The sequence below is a fragment of the Parasteatoda tepidariorum genome, chromosome 3 (genome assembly GCF_043381705.1).
Source record: "Parasteatoda tepidariorum isolate YZ-2023 chromosome 3, CAS_Ptep_4.0, whole genome shotgun sequence".
In the NCBI taxonomy this organism is placed as follows: Eukaryota; Metazoa; Arthropoda; class Arachnida; order Araneae; family Theridiidae; genus Parasteatoda; species Parasteatoda tepidariorum.
Window position 1 is genome coordinate 39,836,286 of NC_092206.1, and position 21,603 is coordinate 39,857,888.

The 21,603-nt window shown below is 27.3% G+C and overlaps 1 protein-coding gene across 2 annotated transcripts in view; it reads left to right on the top strand.

Moving 5' to 3' along the window:
- LOC107456467 (kin of IRRE-like protein 1) overlaps positions 1-21,603 on the top strand; it is a 226,162-nt gene that overhangs the window by 126,254 nt on the left and 78,305 nt on the right. For both annotated transcript variants that reach the window (XM_071178515.1, XM_071178516.1), the window contains exon 4: positions 7,849-7,899. In XM_071178515.1, the coding sequence (XP_071034616.1) occupies positions 7,849-7,899 (51 nt within the window). The remainder of the gene's footprint in view (positions 1-7,848; positions 7,900-21,603) is intronic.

Below are 21,603 nucleotides of genomic sequence, written 5' to 3' on the forward strand. Positions count from 1 at the left end.
ATGGTGACGGATGCATGTTAAATATGTCGGGTTACAAAGTTTTCCATGTTCCAATAACAAATCAATACCTCTTGGGGTACTGAATTGGAGACTGATCATGCTCTGGTTCAGGTCAAAATTACGATCCGTGGATGGATGAATAGACATATGAATACGGTCGTATCGTAGAAGTACGTCATTGAAATTTATCGTCTTTCTAGGTGTATGGGAGCATCAAAAAGTCCTATAATTTTTGTGGAAGTGATTGTATAATAATTTTGGAAAATTTACATTAAAATATGGTTCTATATTATATGATAAAATTTAAAAATTGTGAAAAACGTTGGTAATTTTATCATGATATCTTAGAGCATAGCATCGAAGCCATTTATTCAACCAAGTGTATCTTCTGAATTGTTTACTAAATAAGTAGCAATAAGAACTGTAATTCTGATAACTGGAAAATAGAGTAAATGTTTGCAATATGAACGAAATTATTACCAAATGAATGGTTTAAATACCGTATTCTTTACCAGAAATATCACTGCTGTTCAAAATGGTAAAACAGCTCCTCGTATGATTACCTCTTAGCCTTTAATCACCAACAGTTACAGTTTTATTTCTTTTTTGTGTCTTGGGGAAGATCCGTTATAAAGGTTCGTGCACAATCTTCACAAAAACTATTAAATTATTTGCTTGCCTCGGATATTTTTAGACAGTGTGTTCAGCATTAGCAGCAATCATTCTAAGCCCATTGCCGATAGAAATCACGCTGATTCATGATGTTTTACTACTTTGGACGCCTCTTCTGACGAACAACTTCACGCTCAGCTTTTTAATTGCTCAAGTGTGAACTAATTACTATGTTTTACTCAATATGTCGTGTTTTTGTCTTACTGCAAGCGGTGGCGTTGGGCTACACCACTAATTATCGGACACCGCTAATTGTAGCAGCAATGTAAGCTTGCCGCTGCAATTCTTACGCCATCATGCATGTACACCTCTCATCTGGATATACATAATGATTATTATTGATGATTTATCATCAAAATAATACATTATTTTACATATCATTATTTATTGCAATTTTTCCCAATATTTTTAGTTGGTACACAAAATTATTTTAATAATTTTATTACTTTCTTCTTCAAGTATGCTATTTTTTTACCGGAAATATTTCCATACAGTACGGTCTCAGTATAAGCCATTTGTTTTCATTGTATTATTATTAAATTGAAATTAAATTTCCTGAAGAACTGATCCTAAAATATAATTATTAAAACTTTACCACTGGTGAGCTAGATGTATTAAAAGCAGAAGATTGTCTCATAACGTTACTATAAAGTAAACCTTCTTAGCATTTTAAAAGTACTAGGTCTCTGGAGATTTCAATTTTCTGCAAAGTGCCTTCCTGTTTTGTCTCTGAAAAAATTATTTGAACTCATAATGGTGATTTTAAATAATAAACTATAACATAATATTCATTTTGTTATTAGTATTTTGTGAAAATTATATTTTTATAACGAAATAAATTATTATCCCTAAACATTTTTATAATGGTTGTTTCATAATCAATTTGTAATTAAATTTTCCCAAGAACTGGTGCTAAAAAATAATGATTAAGACTTTACCTTTACCTAGAAGGATATAATAAATAAATCGATTTATAAAGCTATTAGCAAACAAATAATTCTTTAAAGAACAACGCAATTGTGTGAATAGATCGAGTATTACTTTAAAAAACGTTGTACTGGTAATAATATTATAAATTACTCCGTTTAAAAGATACAGCCACAAATAATGCTTGTTGAAATGAAAGGAGGGCAAGCTCTCACGGGATTCAAACGTGAACTTTCTTTCAAAAGAAGAGCAAAATTACTACCAACAGCCTGAAACTTCTCTCCTTGTTCCCAGTGGAATGTAAAGAATGCTTCTTTTTTAGAAAAAATAATGTTGACTACACTCTATTGTTCTCAGAATGTGTTTTAATGGCAGTGTGAAATTTTGAGCAAAAGGATAAATGGGATGACGCTATTTTTAACACTTTTAAAGAGTTTTGTTTCAAACTTGAGCTCCATGAGTTAGTTAAAGAGCAAGGTAGATGGGACTAATTGTCTTGAAACATTTGTTAAGACTTTTCAGAATTAGCGAGGTTGAAGTTTGTGAAACATTGTTTATGAAAGGGTTAGGAATAATTTAAGTTTCTTTTTCAGATCTTTTCAGCGTCAACAACATTTTAAATTTTTCTTTAACTTATATAAAATGTAACTGACATTATAAAACCTTTTTTTCTGTTTTAAATTATTATAATAAATCTAGATAAATGTAATTTTCGTACTACAGAAAATAAAAAAAGAAATTATTATAATTAATGCAGTGAGTTAATTGCAAAAGTTAACTTTCAGAAATTACCTAATTAGCTTCGTAACTTCCGACAACGATTTCGACTTGTTAGAATTAAGTAAATGAAATATTTTTGCTTATGTGAGTCTGTAAGGAAGATTTACAAGTTCTTAAAACGCAAATAAAATGTTAGCAATATTTTATGAAATACAAATTTGTGATTAATGTGATATAAGAATTTTCATAAATTAACAGGTTGAATTAACAGGTAACATTAACAGGTAGGTTGAATCAATTTATAAATAAGATCAAAAAATCTTACATTTTAGATCGATTTACCAATTTGCAATTTGATAAATTTGAGAGTTGTGCAGTTAAAAGCAATTTTGAACATAACCTAAGTTATTTTAAAGAATCTTAGTCGCAAGAAGAACCTAGATTCATATAGTAACAAATTAGAGAAGCTATTTATAATTTGTATACGTAAGAAAGAATTCCGGTAAAATTGTTGCACTCTACAGTAATAACATTTCTGGTAAAAAAAAACACCAACATATTTTTTATTAACAAAAAACAAACATATCTGGTATTTCAATCACTTATTTAGAAATTTTTTGGTTCATATAATAACAGTTTAGATAAATTCTGGTTTCCAAAATTTTATTAAACACACTTAGAAAAGAATACAAATTTCAAATGCAAACTTAACCGAAAAAATGGTCTTAAGGCCGTGATCTAAGGTAACGTCATGACAAATTTAAAAGTTTTAAAACATTTACAAAATTTCATCATATATAAGTAATTTTTCCAACATCTACAAAGGACTTCGGTAAAAATTACCGAACTTTTTGGTGTTGCCATAGAACAAGAAAGTTAGTCAATTTTACCATATTTCTTCTCGGTGTCAAAATTATCACTGAGAAGACTATTTTTGCCAAATGACAATTTTGATATCACTCTATGTTGCTCTCTAAATACTATTAATTTAGTTAAAATTAAAAAATTAAAGTACAATTATTCGCTAAAGTAAAATTATTCGTCTGCATTTTCTCATATTTAGATATTTTATGGATTAAGTACCGTTCCTCATCTAACAAAATATCTACTCTAGATTTATAACAGTATTTTATTTTATAACTCCATTAAACAGCAGACAAAATTTCGGGTTCACGACTGCTAATATTCAACTCCTTAGCCTTGTAATTATGAACCTCATTCAGAAGACAAGGGAATTTCTGGATCAAATATCGTGACAAAATTTGTTTTCTTGGAGGACTTTCAAAATGGAACTATCCCGCATTCTCATAACAAGACAGGAAAACCACAAAAGCTAACACGGTTAGTCTGATGGCAAATGGACTCTGACTCATGATTTGTCTACCACTGAGGATATTTTAAACTAGCACTGTGTTTGATACATGCCGATTGCGGAATTCGTATTGACCTGCCATTGCTAGGATTCGAGCCCGGATCACCTCATTGCGAAAACACTATGAAAATAAGAGTAGAGATTGGTAATTTGAGAACTGATATAGATTTCCATAATCCATAAGAAAAAGAAATTTTCATGATATTGACAAAGCAGATTGATATATATAATATGGTCCATACTTTTAATGTTCATTTAAAATACTCTAATCAATAGTTGAAACAAAAAATTTTTACAAACTTAGGGAGAGTTAAAATCTCTTACTTACGGGAGGAAAAAATGAAACTGTTTTTAATATCAAGCGAATTGCAGTATTGAGTTTTTCTTTTTTTCTCAACTAAACATCGATATAAAAATATCAGTACGTATATTTTTTATTTAATATTTGATAAGGATTCGAAAAATCCATGTTAATGGCAGTCTTTACAGAACGCATCCCTTAAGTTTCACTATTTCAGTGCCGTCAGTGTATTAACTTTTGAAGAGAATAGTTAGATATATTGATTTCGTTTTCTAATAAAATCATTTTAATATTTTTGAGTGCTTGATTTTATCTAAAAGGAAATAAATAATTAATTATGTTTGAATAATAAATAACTCACATTGTTTAATCAGTATTTAATTCCTTTGTAATTAAATGTTATAAGTCTAACGATAGTAATCACTTTTTTCTCGTATTGATCTTCTCTTATCTTCATTTCTTATCTATAACAAGGCAAAAGAACATCTGTGAGATTCTACTTAAGTATTTTACTATATTACTGGACTTCTCCTTAATAAATTAGGAAATACATTCCTGTTTATAAATTGAAGTTTTTATATTAAAACGTTTTAAGTTGCATTATGATTAGTAATTCAATTTTAACTTATTTGGTTAATGAATCTCAATTTTGGTTATCACGAGAAGAATAATTAAATAATACTGGCAAATTAAAATTTGCTTTTTCTTTTCAAATTTCTCAAAAATATGAAGCCTTGTAAGCAATTTAGTTTGTTTATTTACACGTGTGTGTAATTTTGCCTGCTTTGTTCAATTTGTTTAAACAAAATGGCCACTTTGAGCTTTGTTTAAGAATTAAATTAATAAGTAAAATGACGTAAAGTAAAAAAAATACAATCAACCAATGAACAAAACCAATCATCAAAAATTTAAGTAGAATTTAAAGTATCAAGGTTTTGTAGGTGAATCACGATGCTGATTGAAAATATTGTGAAAATACTAACAGTATAATAAGTTCATTGCTTTAATTCAAGGCTAGCTTATGGATAATTCTGGCTACAAGACTATACAACTAATAAAATGCAATATGTAAATACAAAGTTTTAAGGCGCTCTCTTAAAAATTGTACTTTTTCAAAAATAGTTATAAAAATATTACTTTTTGCAAGTTCAATATCTGATTTATATAAAATATTTTCCATTGAAAAGAAAATAATATTTTTTTCCAATGGCAGACACTGAACTATAATATAAATAAATAACATAAATAATATAAATAACAATTAAAACTTGAACAAACATATAAGTGGCAATATTGAAATTTTTTTTACTAATTACTGCTACCTAACTATACAACTGTTATCACAAAATATTTAACTATATCACAGGATCAGTTTGCGATGTACACTTTTCTCAAATTAAAGACTTTTGAAAATTCCTTTTTTTGCAAAGTACTTTCATTTAGAAAGCTTAAAAGCTGATTAACATGCAATTTATTTTACAGAAAATAGAACTATAACGATATAGAAATTAAACATCTACGTGACCGAGCTTGACGCAAAATTTTTTGCTTATTATTGCCATCAAATTATACAATTGTAATTCAAATGCTTTAATTCATGCTCTCGGATCCATCTAAAAAAGATAATTCCTTATTTTAGAAGACCTTAAACAAAAATTTTAATTTTTATTAAAACTTATTATTTTTTTATTTTAGATTGAAAAACTAAGCTATAAATAATAAATTTTATCGAAAATAAAAAGATAACAAATTTCTTAAAATAAAAAAGTTTTAGTTTCTTTGGTAAAATATTTAATTATATGGTAACGCTCATATATTTTACTCAATTCCAGAAAAAAAATTAAGAATTCATTTTAAAACATTGTATTTAAGTCTTGCAACTAAATTCTTACAAAGAATACTTGGTTACTTTTTCTTTGCATAAAAATAGTCTTTCTTTTTTAACTATTCTTTGAATTGAAAGATGCATGTATTTATAAACTGCAACCGCAACATTTATGGTTCTCATTAACAAAAGCTTTCACCTCCTTTTCCGAGTCGTCCACGTTTTGAGCAGTTTTCGGTCCTCTTTTATTTAAATTAAATCGCAAAACATAGTGTCTTCAATGTGTTCTTGGTTTTCAGTAAATCCTGCTCTGTTCCTATACATAACCGCCCCAACCAAATCTCCACCGCGCCATCTACTTAGATACGCTTAGAAAGAAACATTGCTAATTGCGTCGTAAAGAATAAAATAGACTTTTAGCTTCGCTGTGGTCGCCTAACTCATTAAGAATGCGCATAATTTCGGTGTGTTACTGCCTGCTACTGACAGCATTTCAATCTGGGCACATTTCTGGGGTTGAACATTTTTTTTTTCTCTCCATCGCCTCTTCTAGGAATTTTTCCTCTTCCTTCATTCAGTTTTCTCAACATTGTGGAAGAAACGTCCATTGTTGAAACTGTCGCTTTGAAATAAAATGATAAAATGGGCCTCTAACATATCGATGGTTTTAATTATTTGTGCCCAGACGCTTTGACTCGGCCTGATCATGTCACATTTAAAAGAATAATGTATCATTCCATTGTCGGAAATTCAGCTCGATAAAACAATGGGAAAAATTCGTTAGCATATTTAATAAACTAACCGACTTTGTTTTTGAAAGTTTTGTAAGTTAATGAAGATTTCCGACTACGATTAAGAGAGATAAATATTTGATGGTTTTGTATTAATCAGAGGGCGTTATCATGAGTCACATTCCATTCAAATATTTTGTTATACCTCTCAGTACGTTGCCGATTATATATCTGCCTTTCTATATATTATTTAATTTAATTTATTATTGATTTAATTCGTACGTAAATTTAAGACCATCTGTCAAAGTTTATTTGTTAAAAAGTTCATTTGATGTGATTTTACAACAATGTATTTCAAATACAAACATTAAATACAAACATACTGAGGCACACGATTTAATTTTTGTAGTTTTATCATGTAATTAGAGGAAGTAGTTCGAAAATCGAAATGCAAATTTTTTTTGTTGATAAATGTTTACTTTTATTTGGATCGATACTTACATTTCCTTGATATATCTTTCCGTTTAATTTTTCTTATTCTCTTAAAGTTCATGGGATAATATTCTTACCTATGTTATATATGATAATATTTGATATACACAGAAGAGCCATTACATTATGACCACCTTACTAGAAAAATGTAGGATCCCCTTTAGCCTTCAAAACTGCTAGGACCCGCCATGACATTGATTCCACAAGGTGCTGATAGGTAGTCTGAGGTATCTGGTACCAAGCGCTCACCAACTGGTCCTACAATTCCCTCACATTGAGAGGGAATAGCGTGTTAGCACGAATTTGGTTTTCCAAGTAGGACCACAAATGCTCTATTGGATTAAGGTCAGGTGAATTTGGGGGCCAAGACATGACTTGAAAGTCACTGGAATATACATCATCATGCGCATCATCCTGACATGGTGCATCATCTTGATGGTAAACACCATCCCCCGCAGGAAAAACTGTTGCCATGAATGGGTGAACCCGGTCTGCAACTATGTTCAAGTAGCTTACAGACGTCAGGGATTGTTCTATGAGGATTATGGGTCCTAATGTGCCCCATGAAAACATTGTTCCTAGGTGAGAAACCAGGAGAACCTGGGCGAGCCCATTGTTATTGATGGATTGCGGTCATAATGGCTCTTCGGTGTATATGCTATATAATAACTATTTCGTACATAAGATATTATTTGTTTGGCTCTACGACGGACACCACACTCTTTAGCATGAAAAATTTTGAATTATATGAATTAATTTTTGTTCATAACTTGTAAAAGAAATAAATTTCTTTAATATTTACTTTCAGGAATACCTGGTATCAAATTACGAAGTATGAACTTTGACGATGAAAATCAACGTAAGTAACTTTAATTTTGTTGTTTATATTGGTTATTCTTAAACATGTCTGTCACAAGAATGAAATCTCTTAAGTTAATAATAATAAATAGGAACATCTAACAGCATGGTATGCTTAATTTCATTTATAAATTTTGCTATTTTTTGAAAGGCTTTTATATGACTGATATAGTTAACCGTATTTTCACGTTCATATTAATATATCATGAAGTAGCTTATGTGGATATGTTTTTATCCTTTAACGCAAAGCATTTTTTAAATTATCTAAATAAAAAAGTAGATAGTTCGAAATTGGGATAATATGATCTGAAAACTTCTTAAATGTAGAAAACTGCTTTTGCAGGAATTCTGCGAAATTTTTGAAAAATATCTATTTTATTTTTGACATTTCTAAGATAACCATAAGTTTGCATATTTTGAATTTTATCCGGGCTTTGCCATTTTCTTTAAACATCTGCACGATATTATATAAACAAGGTAAATTATTTCTAAAAGAAAAGTATTGCATAGAAAGGAAACGCATATAAAATCCACTATGGGTCGGCTTCAGCAATGTTTAATCTACTTATTGACAAATTCTTTTATTCAGAATTGTTCTAAATAAGAAAATATTTTATTCTCATTCCCTATATACGTAAATTGGATTATTATAGTTTGCTTCGTAAAAGTCTAGAGTTTGATTCCCACTTTTAAATCATTTCTTCAGTGTTCGTTAAGAGAGAAATATTATTTATGGATTGAATACAGACATAATGTCGTCAATTGCATTTCCGTTATGTAATTAGAGTATTTTTTTCTTCAATTTTTTTTTAAAGGTGAAATAAAATTCTTTAAAAAAACTATAACTTAAACTGAAAGTTCAATTCCAAATGATTATTTTTTAAAATTTTTAAACAATGTAATATCTTACAATTAAACAAAATTCGATGTCAATCAATCTAATTATTACTTGAGCTGCGGAACGTTGAAATTCTTAAATATTAGAGTATTTTTATTTGTATTTTCTATAAATACTTGAAAAACTCTCATTTACAGCTTAAACTTTAGTGAAATAACTGAAATTACTACTATCGAATGTTTTTGATATGCGAGGAGATACAATCGAAAGATCACAAGACGAAAATATTCGAATCGATAGCATCCTCAGGGCAGAAAAGATATGTACTTCAGCCATTTAATCGATGACAATTGTTTCGGAAATTACTTTACCGCCAAGCAAAATCAAATTACAGGAATATAATTTTGCTTCTTTGGTATCGTTTTATGCAGTATTATTATTGTATTATTCAATATTGAAAGCAATAGTAATTCAGATTATTGTATAAATGATAATAAAAACATTTAAGTGATGAAGAATGTAATAAAATAAATGTTATCAGAAAGGAATACAAGGTCGTAAGTGAAAAGAATGACCATTTAGAAGACTCTAAGTTAACAAATCGAAAAAAAAAAATCCGAAAAGTATACAAAAAAGTTAAGTTGCCTTCAGTAGCCTCTCCTATAATATCATGATTGTTAAAAGTAATTTTAAAATGTGTATTTGTAAAACTAATTTCAAGCAATAAAATCAATTTTGCATATATATTTTTTGTTATATAATAAAATTTTTTAAATCAATAAATATTTTGATGAAAACATATATTTTAATGCAAGTTTTATTTCCTTCGATTTATGTAAACTAGGTATTTTTAAATTATTATTATATTATTTCAATGTGGGATTTATAATATAGTGTTATAGGGCTCTTATCATAACGTTTATGATGACAAGTATTGTCACCTGATTAAAAAATTCATTCGCAAATTGGGAATGATAGTCATCATATTTAGAGCACTCCAACAAAGGCTCCCATTTTCAACATTTACCGGACGTGAATCAGACGACATGACGAATATGATTTGATGAATAAAACGTAAAGTTTCCAACCAAAAATGGAAACCATTGTATCCGAGTGAGAAAAATAGAAAAAGAAAAACTATAATGACCGAGAATGGCAAATTTTTTCAGTTCATTTCAAACTTTCATTTCTTGAGATTGAATCATTTTCTTGAGATTATTTATTTAACAAGCAATGACATTAAAAATAATCAATAATTAGCTGATTTAAATTTAAAAAGAACAAACAAAAGAAAATGAAATCCTTTCTAAAATTTGTTTGAAGTACCCATGAATACTTTTATTTTGCATTCGCTCCGTTAAAAATGCTCTGTACTCCAGATTACCTAGATTCATTATATCTTTCTACATTGATTATGATATCTATACTGAATATATAATTTGACTTTATAAACTTTTTAATTTTGAAAAAGTAAATCTTACATCTTTGAATTAGCGGCAGAAGAATGGAGTAATACTTTCTAAAAAGTTTTTCTTTTTTAAAGATACAGATCAATTTCTTTCATTTGCCCCTTTTGAACTTGTTCGAAATCTTCAAAGAAACATAAGAAAATCCTGCAAAGCTGCTGTTGAAAGAAATGAGTTCCTTGTGTTCGAAATACTCTTTTATCCAATATTGGCAACGAGCATATTTTTCTCTTCTTCTAAGCTTATTAGGATTACGTCTTGAATTCAAGCCTTGTATCTTTAAATTGGCTTACGACTTTGTCTGCCAAATAAGTCAACTTTTAAAAGCTACGTTAATCTCTCTTTTAAATTTATTAAAATATGTTTTATTTTCTTCTGAGAATGCTAAGGAAGGGAAAAATAAAACGCCGCTTTCTTCGACTGAAAATCAGAACAAAGTTATTGAATTGTTTGAAATATATCTTAATATGTGTTTAATGGGCATATGGGGAGGAAGCTAGGAACAGTTGAACAAAATATGTCAAATTCAAATTTAGTGAGAAAAAATTAAAATGTTTTAGTTGCGAATATATTTTGTTATTTGAAAAAATATCGCAGTTTTAAATATCATCAAATAAAATCATACGGAATATCTTATCTCAGTTAATGTTTGAAAAAAAAAATCACTATTTTTCAATGTTTAAACTTTTTGCCAAGTCATTATGACACAATGATAATGCAATGATTGATGTACGCTGCGTGCACAATAATATCTACATATTAGGGTCTTTGATTAAAAATCAAGCAATCTGATTTCTAATTGTTTTTATTTAAATTTGTAAATTTTTATAAATTAATTTAACTTTTATAACTTATTAAACTTTCTTTATTCTGGAAAATGTCACTGAAAAGTAAAGGAAATTTTCTTCTGCTTTTTTGCACTCTATATCTTTGAAATGTGATACAATAGTTATAAAGACAAAGTTGTCATTACAGAGAATCATATTTTCATGATTCCCTACCGGTTTCAGGATGTGAAGCGCAGTGCATTGCGTTAATTGCATCAGTGCATTGCTTCAGTGAGTCTTAGTCATTGTGATGGAATGTATTTATATTATAATACAAGCGTCAAATGACATATAATGTGTAGCACGTTAAGTAAAAACACTTTTTTTCATTTTTTTAAATATCTTATAATGTTCAATATCTTACACGCTTTCTTAAACTGCCTATATTTTTCGCATTTAAGGTGGTAGAAATATAATTGTTTTTTTTTTAAAGTTGTAAGTATAGAATTAGTTAGAACTAAATCTAACTTAGAGCAATACCGAGAAGAATTTAAATTATTAAACTTTAGTTAAATAATATCTTTCAATAATATCTATAATGGTTCTATAACGAAATCTATTTAAGGTGTAATTCTTCGAGTCGTGACTCTTTCCCGAGTCAAATTTTTTTAGTTCGATGTCTAAACATGAAATATGTTTCTCACCTTAACTCTTTACATAATAATAATAATGACAATAAAAGTAAATGATTTTTTTAAAATTTTAAGCAACTTTTCTAAAATAAAAAATCTGGAAGTTGATTTGCAGTGCATTAACAAGCACAATATTATAGAGGTTTGATAAATAAAAAAAAACTTATTTTTCTTAACATGACGTTACGAAAAAATAATAATAACGAATTCAAACAATTTTCATTAATGAAATCTATTATTTAAAGTACGATTAAAAAACATCTTTCTTCAGTTTCGATCTGTTTTCATGTTTCAAGCTTAAACATTTTTTTATGTTTTTCTTTTCTTTTAATCTCAACACGTTCTGGAAGAATAATAATTATAAAGAGAAGATAAAGAAATTGATTGTTTATTATAAGAATTAGAATACTTTTTTATGAAAGAAATTTGGGAAATCTATATCGAGTGCGACTTATAATTATAGTTACTCATTTCTAGAGATTGATATCTTTCCAAATAAAATGCTTTAAAATAAAAAAAATAAATTTTATTTTGTTTGAAATGTTTCTGATTATCATGAGTTTAAACACAAGTTCAGAAACTCCATCGCAAAAAAATGGAAAAAAAATAAATTTGTTTCTTTATTTTATTCGTATTTTGCCCTCAAATAGAAAACTCTAATCGGCAAACAAGCATTTTTTAAAAATATTTCTCCGTACGTTGTGAGTTCTTGTGCTCTTAGATTGTTTTTAAATTAATAAAAAAAGTGACAATGTGAAGTAATCTAATTTAATTATGTTTTTTTTTTCTGTAAAAATATTTTAGAGCATCTGGATTTTTAGAACACTTTTTATCGATTATTTTTAGAGAACGATGACATGAAACAATACCTGTATGAAAATTCAAAAAGGAAAAAAAAGGAGGAAGAAAAGCGTTTTATAAAAACTTTTATTGTTATTAAGAATACAAGCAAACTTTTTATATAAAGAAAAATCATGAGTGTATGTTGGCTACCCTTAATATTTTTCCGAACTTTTATGATGTAACGGATTCATGGATTCATGATTTCAAGAAGACGAACTCTTCATTTAGCAAAAAAATCATGCATATGTATGTATAACAATTAAGAAATAAATCGTTGTTTCAAAAACTACGATAGGACTCGAACTCGCCACATCTGTGCTTCTATTTCAAAATGTTGGAATAACCCTAACGTGTAATGGTTAAGCTTATGAGATTTAATTTAGCAATTGATTAATATTAGCTATTGATTAATATTGAAGTATTTATGTGCTTACAAATACACATTTTTCATAGTATTAAATTCTTGTAGATGTTAGCTTAAAGACTGCATAGAAATAAAAACTATTTACCGACAAAAAAAGTGTTTTCTGTATAAAATCAGGGCTATTAAATTTATTAATTTTGCGTAGCCTAAAGTTGTACTATTATTGTTACAATTATCCACATTTTACTTAAACTTACTTTTTTAACACGTTTACTACTAAAAAGAATGTTTTTAAAACCATATTTGTTTACTAATGTTACCAAACAATAATTGTCAAATCGCTTCGATAAAAATTGATGCCCTACAAACAGCACTCTAGTTAACTGAATCTTATGCCATTTAATAAAAAAGCTCTGTTTTATAATTAATGAACTCAAAGCCTCCTATTTTACCTTTGATGGACGAACAAAGTTGTCGATTTTGTAGGAAATTTTCCCAAACTATACAAATTAAACTTATTCAATAGAGTCTATTTAAGTGCCTTTCTCGAATGTATAAATTGCAAAAATATCATAAGAAAAATATTTACTATTTTTTTTCTATAAATTCAGGAGAAATCTACGTTTTAGTTATTTATTATTTTATTATTTTAAAAGGAAATCAATAACGATTCTTCAAACACAGAACAAAAATATAATTTTATAAAAAGTTAAACGACTCGCAAATCTTATTCTTAACATTTATTTTGAATATTTTTTTAATACTTTTTCGGAATGTTTCCACTGATCATAAATTTAAACAAAAGTTTAAACACTCCATCGTAAGGATTGGAAAAAATTGTTTTGTTATTTACTTTATTCGCATTTTTCACTCAAAGATGAAGACTCAAATCAGCAAACAGAAATTTTATTTTGTTTAAAACCTTTCTCTTTGAGTTTTATTTATTTTTATTCTTAAGATACTTTTTTCTCTATGTAAGATATTTATTGAAAAATTAAATATGCTTCTTTTTTTTTGTTTCGTAAGCTTTGAAGCTCTCCAACAATTCCTTTCTTGAGTAAAGTGCATCCTCAGAAGCCGTTAAGTGATTGCCTTCTTTTCTTTTTTTTAATTTTTTTTAATATTTTGTGCGGAAACATGATTATTTAAAAAAAAATCCTGCTAGCTCTTCCCTATGCAGACGACGTGGATGAAGGGGTTCAATTGAGCCTTTTTCAAACTTTCTGTCAAAGTGTTAGTTGTTATAAAAATATTCTTCGAAAATATAAAAATTGGAAACCTTTTATGTTTTGTTTGGTCTTATAAAATGAACTAAGCCCATTCTGAGAAAAAAAGAAGGTATAAACACTTCAAGGATTTTTTTTAGATAAAACCTGCAATTTTAATTTGTAAACTGGTTTATGTTGTAACTATTAACTCATTTGTTTTATTTATGTTATTTTTATGGTTCAAGTAGTCACATGCTATATTTACTTTCTTAATGCTATAATTTTTTTTCTATTTATTAATTCTTTTTTTGTGTTTGTGCATTGCATATTTTCATGCGCATTAGTCTCAATTTTATAGCTTCATTAAAAAAAAATTTTTTTAAAAAAACAAGCTTATTTTTATTCATATATTCGTTCAATTAATGCCCTTAATGGTCAGTTAAATGCCCTTGGGTAATCAATGCCTTAATGGTCAGTTTAATGCCCTTTTTAGTAGTTATCGTGATATCGTAAATATTTTACCACTGAAACTATTAAATTAACTCTCATGTTCAGGAAAATATCTGTAGTCAACAGACAAACACAAAAAAATGAATAAATGAATGGTGATTCAGTGGAAAAGTAAATAAAAATATGATTACATGCACTGTAAAAAACTTAGTTTACTTCAACAATAAAAAAATATTGGTAAACATATGACGAAAGTGCTTAATGTATGGATAAACCTCATTGTAGTGCTTTGTGAGAGATTGTTAACTAGAATGACGAAACTAAGACGAAGACTTTAAGATCGAATATAAAGTAATGAAATAAGCTGACCGGCCTGTATAGTAATCAAGAAGTCGGCTTCGTACCTGTACAATCCCATGTTAAAATCTTGCTGAGGGAATAGGTGTAATTTTTCCCTCTCAGTAATATCTATCCTTCTCGAGTTGTTAAGATGACATTAATCCTGCAATATGGCGCCCATGATATAAGGATTATTAGAAAAATGTGATGTTTTAGACGCTAAGCTTTTTTTTTATTTATTTATTTATTTTTGAAAATATAGAATGGCGGGATATTTCTTTAACTATTGTCGCAATATGTTCCCTCGGAGAAGCGGCAATAGTTATTCCGTCTCTTCGACGGAATGGTCACTCATAGAATATGCAAGAAACGGATTGTGTTTAAAATCGAAGAAAATTTCGTTAAATATGAGTATCCATTTTTAGAGTGCGAAAAATAGAATATGACGGAAAATCGGAAATAGTAACTTTCAAGGCCATTGCACGAAGAACGTAGACAGTTCATTACGATAAGTTGTTTAAAAGCGTCAGACGAATGTTTATATCAAACACTGCTTAAAACATATTATTTATTGATGCGATGTTTGCAATTGCTTTGAATCAGAATTGTCGTTTTGATTTTTATGACTCATAGACGGACTCGCATTTAATAAATTGGTTTTAACTTTCTGCAAAGAAAATTGCCGCAAATCTTAGTTAAAGGAAAATGAAAACCAGGACTTGAAATAACTCAAAATTTTCACTTGCGCTACCGGGCACGTTATAGTCTGCAGAGTGCAGAGAAGGCTAATATTATTTTTAATGTTCATTTTTTGTCGATAACATTCTAACACAAACATATTGATGTACCTATTATTTATCTGGTGATAAGATGATATCAGCGATTTTAGATCAACTTCTATACACTTTATCTTAAATATAAATCGACAGCATTAGTTATTATGTAAAACAAGAAACGGATATGAGCTAGCAATTACAAAGCATTCTTCTTAACTAAGAAGTATTACTTACTAAGAATTACTAAGAAGTGTTACTTAGTTAGTAAGAAATATCATTTTACCATCTAAGGAGTAGTATCAGTGCAAACGTATAAATTTCTTTTCAACATGAAACTTTAAAAATGTGCTAACTTCTTTATTAATTATTATCTTATGGCATCGACTAGAGTCAATTATTTTTATTTACATAACTAAGAGAGATAAAAAGAATAAGTTTAACAAGTTATAGTTTATATGATAAAATTCCGTAACATGTAGGTGTTATTAAACATATTTGATTTTCTAATATTCTCTCTAAAACTGAACAGTTCATTCCCTTCATTATCATTTTAAACTGTGTTTACTTTAAGAAATGCTTAACTAGTATGCATTTCTTATGCATACTAGGCTCATGATGGCTTTGTATGAATATTTACGTAATTGGTAGGCATGTAGGGGTTGAAATAGCATGCCCGATTAAAAATTTTACACCAATAAACATGTCAGTCAATGGAATTTTTAAGTTCAGAGGAAAATGTTTTCTAATATTCAACTACAAAATAAACAACAGCAAAATTTTATTTAAAATTTCGTCACTCTTGCGAAAATTTTTGCCGATTTTGTACACACTTAGCATCTAATATTATAAAAATGTAAAGGCAAATTCGTCAATTACGAAATAATAAATATTGTATATTGAGGAAGTGGAAACTTATTCTATTAGTATGCGAATTAGTAATTATTTTGAATTTGGAGTTTGGGGTTTAATGGCAAAGTTTACTTGCTAAGCAGAGTCGGAAATGCAAATTAATATAATTCTGGATACTTTATTAATGATCAGTAAGAAAACCAGTTTACTAATTTATGAAAATATCTCGCAGTTAAATGACAAGTTACATTTTAAAATGATAAATCAGTGTAGTCGTAATATTTATCTTGTGACAAAGGCATTGTGTACTAAAAACAAACAGTTTCCAACGCTTGAAAAATTTAAAATTTATTTTAAGCATGCGTTTCAAATTTGAAAAAAGGAATCAAAAGTACACAAAGTTGAACTAAATGATAACCACGTCATTTACCATTCTGTTAAAATAAAACTGTTTTAAAAAATAGGACGGATTTAAATGGGTTATTTCCTTGGATGAGTTAAAAAAAATTTAAAAAATAGAAATTTATGCTTTTTATAATTATAAAAATTTTTGAAAATTTAAGACAAAATATTTTTTAACATTTATACCTTTATGTTTTGGTTGTTTTCTTGCATTTTTTGATTATATTTAAATTTATAAAAAAAATTAATACATTTTTACACAGTAAAATATCTCGGATCAAATTGCGTCCAGAAATACAAACACTCATTGCGCCTTTTTCTTTTACCGTAAAATCCATTTTTTACCAAAACGGAGTCATGGACCAAAATTACCGCAATTTTTACAGTATTATTATGGGAAAATCTATGAATCATTGCAGTTAAATAATTATTAAGATTAAAATGGATTTTACGGATTCTGCTTTCAGGGTGGTAATCCATTTTACCTTAATTTGATCGGAATCTCTTTCCGTACATAACCAAACTGCATAATAATAATTAAAGCCTATTAATGTATAACATTAAAACATATTTATATTTATTAGTTTATTTTTCGATAATGTTTAGGCTGATCACTTATATCACATCATTTGAGAAAAAAATGAAAGTTTGAAGGAATAGGTTATTTGATATTTATTCTGTTAACTTAAACAAGATTGATTAAAATACAAAACGTACACATTTGTTTTCAAAATTTAAAAAAAAGTGTTACTTTTTATATATAATAGAAAGATAGAGGTAAATGAAACATCCACAGAACTTAATCAAAATTCTTGTTTAAAACTTTTACTTTTCCGATAAAGATAACTAAGTTTTTATTTCATTTATTGAAAAAAATCGCTGCGCGTATAATGATCTCTAACAAATTACGTATACTTTTATCTTCGATGTTATGTGAAATTTTAATAGCATTCTAACATCTCTCCCTAATGAGGTTCCACATCTAACCCCAAATTACAACGTCATCTAATGACGTCTTAATTACGCTTTCGACACAAGACCTAGATTGCTTAGATTTCAGAAATCCGACGTATATTCCTTATGCTCGAAATGCAGGTTTGTAAAATGGTGTTGTTATCTTAAACAAAATGTTATTCAAATGTTTGGGTCTTTGTGTCTTTTCTACTGTGTATGTTGCTAAAGTGAAACGAACAAAGGCATTTTCGATGTCATTTAATAGCTTAGAATTAGGATTAGAATTATAAAATTTTTAATTTTATTCAAAATAATTACAGGTCTTTGAATTGATCTTCCGATTACTTTTTACAGATTTCTCTAAATAAAATATTAAATGCTGTCTTAATAAATTGTTTCATTAGTTTTAGCATTAAAAATAAAATAAGCGTTTTTTCTTAAAATGAAGCATTTTTGAACACAAAGCAACACTGAGGAAAAAAAATGTTTGTAACAAGCATAATATGGTAAAATTTACCGCGTCTATGGCTCTGAGGGAAAACCATAGGCTCGGTAATTTTTACCGAAGCACTTTGGTAATGATTTTAGGGAAATTAATTAAGAATGAAAGATGATTATATAATAATATTTTTTGAACTAAAACATATTTAAAATAAAACATTTTTGAAACGTTTTGAAATAAAATATATTTGAATATAAAGTCATTATGATAAAAAAAAAGTCATAACTACCAGAATATGGTGAGGTTTATCGTGTATCTGGTTCTTTAGAAACACCAAGAGGCCTTGTAAGTTTTACCGAAGCACTTTAGTAATAATTTTGGTAAAATTAACAATAAGATATGGTTTTATACTGTGCAATGAAATTTAGCATTATAATAATGATAATTTAAAGCATTACATAAAAACCATTTATTTGGTTGGATTCCATTTCTAATTTTTCATTTTTTTATTAAATGTGTAATGAGAACTGCAATTTTGGTTACATAAAAATAATACTAAAAACCAGAATTTCTGGTAGACTGTTTATATATGAACAGAAAAATAACCAGATGAATTATCTAAACATTTCTTCTACTTTTCGTAACTTTTGATTTTTATTGCCAGATATATAGGTTTTTTCCCTAGTATTATCGTTACTATACAGCATGGTAATTTTAACAGAATTTTTTTCTCAATTTCCCTATCTTCACATGTCTAAATTAAAGAGTTTGAATATACAACAATATAACCTAATGAGCTTCCCTCCAAAGCAGAAAAAAATGGTAGCGAAATTTGGATATTAGAAAACTCGCCGTTGTACCTTTCCAATTTAATATTTTGAGAACAGAAATTTCCTACAGTAATTTGCTTTTTTTAAAATAATTGGAAGAGTAAAGATATGAATTTTCGAATATTCTTTTAAAACTTTCGGAACATTTTTTTAAAAAAAAAAACAGGAATTTCTTGGAAACCATTACCATATGAAAATGGAAATTACCAAAATGAATGGTTTAAATACTGTATATTTTGGTATTATTTTTTATAGCCAAGCAAAGTTTTAAATATTTTAATAATTTATAAAATTACTATATAACAAGAAAAAAAAACTTTTCGATTACACTTGAAGTTAAAAAATAACTTCCAAGATAATTCTTTAAAAAAAATTATAATGATTTTATAATTTGAAAAATAACATCGTTTTTTGAATAAAAAAAATTTAAAAATATTTAGTCGATTGCATTTTAAAGACACATTCATCTGCTTCAACAAATTTATTTCAAAAACTGAAAATTAATACATTTTCGTTTAATAAATAAGTTTTATCTTCATTGCGATTATTTTTTTGTTCATTTCCTTAAATAAAATATTTAAATCCCTAACATCGAAATAGATTTTATTCATAAAAGTAAAGCATATATTTCATTTAAAACATCGCATCAGATCGGCATATTTTAGAATAAAATGTTGAATAAAATACTATATGTAGCAAATCATTTAGACTGAAAAAATTATCCCCCAACCAAATCCAGATATTTTTTATTCTTATACAATTATTATATTCTCTTGAATTGAAAATAATGTTATATATTTATTAAATTATATTTCAAAAATAAGTTTAAAAAATATTATCATTACTTCTTCGCATTTATTTATGCAGCATTCAAACAATGTTTTTCATAACTTAAAGCATATTTTTATAATTACATCATGCCAATAAATAAAAATTATTTTGAAAATTGTTTCAAAAATATCTTCATTTGTTTTCATTTAATTTTGCAACATTTAAACATGCTTTTTAAAGTAATAAAGGACAATTTCAATTACAAGACACTGCATTACACCGATATTTAATAAGTTAGAATATCGAGAATTTTCTTTGAATTGCAACGCAAGAAACAAACTTTATCATCGGTTTACTATTATCACTGTAAATTTTTTTTCTAATATTCTAGAATGAGATTTTTAAATTGCAATGTCACATTTCAAAAAAAAAGTTTTGAAATATTCGTATCACTTGTTGCGCATAAGTCTGCAACATTGAAACACTTTTTTGCGAAGTAAAACATATCTGTCATTTAAAAGACATTTCATTCCTTTAATATATAATAAATTAGAAAATAGAAAAACATCATTAAATTACATTACAGGAAACAAACTATACCACCAGCTTATTACCATCACTATCATTGTTTTTCTAATATTATATAAATAAGGTATTTAAATTACACTGTTATATTTCAAAATACAAGTTTTAAAAATATCATCATCACTTGTTTGCGCATAAATTTACTGTATTGAAACACGTTTTTATAAAGATAGCACATTTTTCAATTACAGGACAATACATCATATCAATACATAATAAATTCGAATATAGAGAATTAAATTTAAACACAGGAAACAAATTTTATCATCAGTTTATTACTAACATGATTATGTTTTTCAAATATTCCATAAATGAGGTATTTAAATTAGAGTACTATATTTCAAAAACAAGTTTTAAAAATATCATAATCACTCGCTTGTGTCTAAATTTTCGACATCGAAAAAATTATTTTATTAAGTAAAACATATTTGTCAATTAGAAGACATTTCATTCTGTTAATACATAATAAATTAGAAATTAGAAACATCATTAAACTGCATTACCCTAAACAAACTTTATTAAAAGTTTATTACCATCGCTATCATTGTTTTTCTAATATTCTATAAACAAGGTATTTAAATTACACTGTTATATTTCAAAATACAAGTTTTTAATTTATCATCATCACATATTTGCGTAATTTGCACAATTTGCAACATTGTAACAAGGTTTTTATAAAGTAAAACACATTTGTCAATTAAAAGACATTGCATCACATCAATGCATACGTAATCAGAATATAGAGCATCCTCTTCAAATTTTATCACAGGAAACAAACTATATCATTAGTTTATAACTATCCCGATTATTTTTTCTTCTTCAAATAATCTATAATTGAGGTATTTAAATTACAGTATCATATTTCAAAAAACAAGATTAAAACAAGATTTTATGAACATTATCATAACTTGTTTGCTCATAAATTTGCAAAATTGAAACAAGTATTTTATAAAGTAAAACATATTTCTCAATTACAAGACATTTCATCCCATTAATATATAATAAGTTAGAAAATAGAGAAACTCCATTAAATTACATCACAGAAAATATCAGTTAATTACTATAGTGATTATTTCTTCAAACATTTTTCAAATGAGGCATTAAAATTTACAATGTAGAAACAGGTTTC